This window comes from Halyomorpha halys, unplaced genomic scaffold, assembly GCF_000696795.3.
Source record: "Halyomorpha halys isolate HHAL.00 unplaced genomic scaffold, Hhal_1.1 Scaffold1276.1, whole genome shotgun sequence".
Lineage (NCBI taxonomy): Eukaryota > Metazoa > Arthropoda > Insecta > Hemiptera > Pentatomidae > Halyomorpha > Halyomorpha halys.
The window spans coordinates 138,772-144,053 of NW_027106957.1; the positions used below are offsets into that span (position 1 = coordinate 138,772).

Below are 5,282 nucleotides of genomic sequence, written 5' to 3' on the forward strand. Positions count from 1 at the left end.
AAAAAAAAAAAAAGGAGATAATTAGATTGGGAGTAAAATAGTATTTAATGTGTAAATAGTCTCCTAAAAAAAAAAAAATAGTAAAGGAGAAATTATACAGATTTAAGAATCACAAAATTAAAAATAAGTATTATTATTGGTTACTCGGGGATGTTTTGTTACATGTACAGATGTTATGATATTTAAGACTATCTTATAAGGTAAATCTCTGATCTGATATATTTTAAAAGTAATATAAGTGATATTTAGTACAATGAACTTATGACTTAGAGAGGATAAATACAATTTTTTATAAAATTTTTGTAGTAGTTAATGTTGGTTTGATAATTATATATTTGACAAGAGCAGTAAAAAAGTCAAATATCAGAAATATCAATTTTATAGGAGAGCCAATTAAATGTTTGGCAGTTTAGTATAAACTGACATCGCTTCAATTCTAACACTTGAAATTTAAAGGATGTAGAGCATTTATTTTCATGTAAAGATCAAAGAAATGTCGATTTATACTAATGTTCTAGCAAATTAAAGTTTCTACCATTATCAACCCTTAAACTCATTAGACATCCCACTATAATTATTATACTTTTTTTTATTTAGGGGAGAGAGGGAAGAGGTTTATCATAATTGTTATTACAATTATTAAATTTTTATAAAACATTATCTGTTATTACTCCAGCAATAGAGTTATTGGTTACAATTTTACTATATCAGTTATTACTAATTTATTTTATGTATTACAACTTCCCATGTTGTCTTTTAATTCACTCTGCCCCTATTTGTATCATTCTATACTCTAAAGGATTGTAAAAGTTATACATTGTTTTGCATTTTCTTTATTAGGCTTTGGTAAAGATCTGCAATGTGGGTTGAACCATTGGCCTTCAATAAATAATGTGTTTTTCACAGATTTGAGTTCCTTTCCTACCACTACCGGTACCACCTTATCCTTTAATTCCATATGGTCAACTAATTCACTTTCAATATAAACTACCTGTATAACTGGTATTTTTTTACAACTGACCTTTGAACTGCCTTTGAACAACTGATATAGACAGACATTCCATCAAACTAAATGCTCATTTTATGATTAGTTAATGATTATATTTAAACATATCTTCAGATTATTTGCCACTTGATAGTAAAAATGCAAATGAAAGAAAGAAAACTAATACTTTTAAAATCTCAGTTAAAATTTAAATATGTAAAAAAAAAAACTTCAATAATTTCATAGATAAATGAACAGAGTAAAACACATCACTAAACAACATACCCAATCATGAATACAAAGGTTCTTTTACCACCACAATGGATACATTGAACTTACAAGACTGTCAACAACTGAAACCTACCTTTAACCTTCTGTATTCATTTGTAACCTACCCATGAATGTAACCTACTGTCCCATTCTTGTTCTATCTTTCCAAGTGTATTAATTGACAGCAGTAGTAAAATAAACTTGCAAAATGTCTTATATGCTAAGTCATCTTCATAATGGCTGGCAAGTTGACCAGGCCATTCTATCAGAAGAAGATAGAGTTGTAGTAAGTTGAAATATTATTTTAATATGTGTTTATAGTTACAAATCTCTATATCTGACCCCTTTCATAGATTCTGATTATTATTTTTTATATAAATAAAGAATTTACACTTTGGTAGTACAATATAATTTGTCCCTTGTTTTAGCCAGAATTTAGTTAGTTATATTGGGCTTAAATCTATGTTATTCTAATATTTATTCATGAATAATTCTTATTTTTAGAGTATTACTCTTTTCATCATTATTCTATATTGGTGCTTTGCTTCAATAATAACACATTTGACAAAAAACAAAAGAAGTGTATTTAATTCTATATTTGAGGTATTCTATAGATTGTTCCTTAGACTTTGTTACTTTGCAACAATCATAGCATCTTTGGGACAGTAGAGAAAGAAGCCTCCGACTATTGTAATATCCTCAGAACACATCCATCTAAAAATAAAACCAAAACTTTTTGTCAGATGTGCCACTACTATTAAAGGAAAGCAGCAATATAAATTCTACTTAGTTTAACCCCTACTTAATTACAACAAACATATGATTTTAGGCAGATACTTTAATTTATCAATTCCATTGTCAATTACTTCCATCATATTGAATTGAAATATGATAGATTCATAAACTTTTCCATAAAAAATTAAATTTAGATTCATATTAACTTTTATTTTATTAATACATGTAGATAATGTTGAAATATACATAATATAAACAGCTTGGAAAATTTCATCCACCAAAAAAGTATGGTTAGGCAACTAATGCTTAATTTTTAAAATATTAATGCATCCTAACTATAATATATACTTAGGAAGGAATGATCCTGAAGTTTTTATTAGAATTTTATCATTTTCAATGTTAGTGTTTCTTTACATATATTTTTCATGATGATATTGCTATTTGATCAAAAATTATTCCATAAATTTTCACACAGCTCAATAAAGTAGTTTTAAAGAATACTCTGACGTTCTTATGGAAAATATTTAAGTTCCAAATTTTTAGAAATGTTAAAGGTCTTCCTACTTTGAATCTGACCTGAAGAACCGAAGTAAGGTGGTAGTTAAAATCATAGCATAACATGCAAGGAAATAATATTGCTTTTTTTTTTTTTTAAATATCTTGCCAAGAAATGAACTTATACTTTCCATCCATCCAAAGTAAAACTGTACAATTTGCTTAAAATTGGTTTTGATTCATCCGACTTTTGCACCTAGCAGTGAATTGAACTTTGTTTATATATAATACTATGAAAGATTTTTTTTTCTAACTCTCCATTACTCTCAACTTATTCCTAGATACTTTCAAAAGTGCATAAAAGTAGTTAAGATCAAGAGATCCATTAAAAATAGGGGATGAAAATGACAGATTATTTTTTGGGCTCTGGGAATGTTTAAATTTGTAAATTTAGGAAGATGGCAAATAAAAAGAAACATTGTTTATTTTATAACTCTATAGCAACCTTTCTATGTAAGATTGTCGAAGAAGTTATAACTGGTGTAAAAATAAATAAAGTAAAATATAAAATATTTCTGAAAAAACATTACTTGGAAAATCTCTAGGATCATAAGAATTTGAAACATATTGATAAATGAATGACGTGTTAATTTATAATTATAAAAATAATGGAAAAACTGTATGACAAAAGTCTAAGCAAAAACTTGTGAAATATTGTTTGAAAAATATTACATTATTTTGAAGAACTCCCCCATTATCAGGACATATCTTAAAATTTCTTGTTGTAATATTTCCTTGAATCCATAAATATCATATTTTATTAAAACTTAAAATATTTAATATGCAATAATTTAATACTATTGTTGACAGTCCAAAGAGTATATGAGTTATATTAGTAATTCTCAGAAGATATGGTGCAGACAATATTAATGGAAAAATATTAAACATTCTGTTAAACCAAGCTACCATCCTTTACAAAATTTTACAAACTAGACAACTTTATTTGGAAAAACCTAAATGATGATAAGGTTTGAATTCCTAAAAAGTTAAAACAGACATAATATTAAAAACTTGGTTGATTGTGGGAAAATTCTTCATTTCCCCTCATTATTTTAAATTTAGTTGTATAAAGTAGTTCATCAAATTTCCATCCAGAAACCAGTTCCTAGGAAATACATGCTAACAGACTTAGGCATGATTAAAATATTCTCATTTTAGCATTATTATTCTAGAATATTTTAGTAGTTTGTATCTGTAAAGATAGTTTTGCAACTTTCATTTGATTAACTCATTCATCCAAAAATAAATTTTGCTTTAGGTATTTATAAGGCATATACATTAACTCATTATTTATATTGATGTTAAATAAAATATTTACTATCTTCTTTGTTTGTTGATAGTTCTTACTTCTTAACACATTGATCCTGAATTCATTTTCCTATGGCTGGAATTAAATACAGTTTGACAACTAATGAGTCTGCTCCTCTTTTCCTGTTGACTTACCATCACTGTATGCATACATTTATAAGCATAATACAATAATAGTAGAAGGTTACTTCAAGTAATGATTTTTTTTTCTTTAGGTGATTCGATTCGGCCATGATTGGGATCCTACTTGTATGAAAATGGATGAAGTTTTATACAGTATTGCTGAAAAAGTCAAGAATTTTGCTGTGATTTATCTTGTTGACATAACAAAAGTTCCAGATTTCAATAAAATGTATGAATTATACGATCCTTGTACTGTAATGTTCTTCTTTAGGAATAAGCATATCATGATTGATTTAGGTACAGGAAATAATAACAAAATTAATTGGGCTCTTGAAGATAAACAAGAAATGATCGATATTATTGAAACTGTATACAGAGGTGCCAGAAAAGGAAGAGGTCTTGTTGTATCTCCTAAAGACTATTCCACAAAATATAGATATTAAATTTGTCTTATGTTAACATTTGTAAAAATAAATTGTAATTTTATTGGTTCATTACTTTTCATACACTTTATTTAATTATACAATTTTGTACATAATAAAACTAAATGAATACATTATATATCTGTATTGTTATTATTTATAACATAACCTTATTTTTCTGTGCTTTATTTAATTTTATGTTATAGTCTTTAATATTCCTGTTACTTAGTTTATTGGTTCTTTGGTGTTCTTCCTATTTTCCTGGCATTGATTTAACTATTGGTGGTCATTTTAAATCATAGTTTTGTTTATTTTTGCCTTAAAAAGTAAAAGACAAAATATGAAGAATATATCTTCTGAAAATTACACTTTTCCTTCATCCTGTTTGCAAAAGGTTGGGTTTTTATACTGCTATTCTAGATCTAGTAAAACTGACACTTTTAGTTGAATTACTTAAAAACATAGTAAAAATAAAATAAAAAGATACCTTAATGTTAGCATCATACTGTTGGTTTAGTATTTGTTAGTTGTTTTTGGCATATCATGTAGATCATTGTTTTAATATTAAGTTGGATTCTATTTATCATCAATTGTATCTTTTATTTTAGAAAGGGTATGTCACAAGAATGGGTTTTGAGTAATCCAAGAGAAACTGTCTCAACACAACAATTTGAATGGTTGAAAAATACAATGCATTCTATGACAGAATTCCAGTACAAATCTGTTCACTTTTCAATGAAAACATATTAGTAAATTTGGAGTTGTGAACTATCTAAAATAAACCATCAAATTTTATAATTACAATCTTATTAATTAATAATTAAATAGAGTGGTTTGTTATCATTTATTTTATTATTACAATATTCAAATAAAACTGCGGAGGA

The 5,282-nt window shown here is 26.4% G+C and overlaps 2 protein-coding genes across 5 annotated transcripts in view; one reads left to right on the top strand and one right to left on the bottom strand.

Annotated features, from left to right (window-relative positions):
• The window catches only part of LOC106689085 (peptidyl-prolyl cis-trans isomerase FKBP4), a 7,372-nt gene that overhangs the window by 1,603 nt on the left and 487 nt on the right, over positions 1–5,282 (bottom strand). Inside the window, exon 2 of one of the 3 annotated variants that reach the window (XM_014433861.3) lies at positions 4,886–5,170. The gene's annotated coding sequence lies outside the window, so the exon portion shown is untranslated. Of the gene's footprint in view, positions 1–1,021; positions 1,188–1,270; positions 1,357–4,885; positions 5,171–5,282 lie in introns of those variants that run through there. The other 2 variants (XM_014433860.3, XM_014433862.3) reach the window with 2 other exon arrangements.
• Dim1 (thioredoxin-like protein Dim1) lies at positions 1,356–4,537 on the top strand. 2 transcript variants are annotated; one of them, XR_001344387.2, is made up of 4 exons: positions 1,364–1,541; positions 3,886–3,995; positions 4,069–4,205; positions 4,274–4,403. XR_001344387.2 is itself a non-coding variant. In XM_014433864.3 (2 exons), exons 1-2 carry the CDS (start codon positions 1,464–1,466, stop codon positions 4,417–4,419), a joined length of 429 nt encoding a protein of 142 aa, XP_014289350.1. In that variant the 5' UTR covers positions 1,356–1,463; the 3' UTR covers positions 4,420–4,537. The 2 variants fall into 2 exon arrangements, 1 of the variants encoding a protein (XP_014289350.1); XM_014433864.3 differs by lacking the exon at positions 3,886–3,995 and having other exon boundaries at positions 1,356–1,541; positions 4,069–4,537.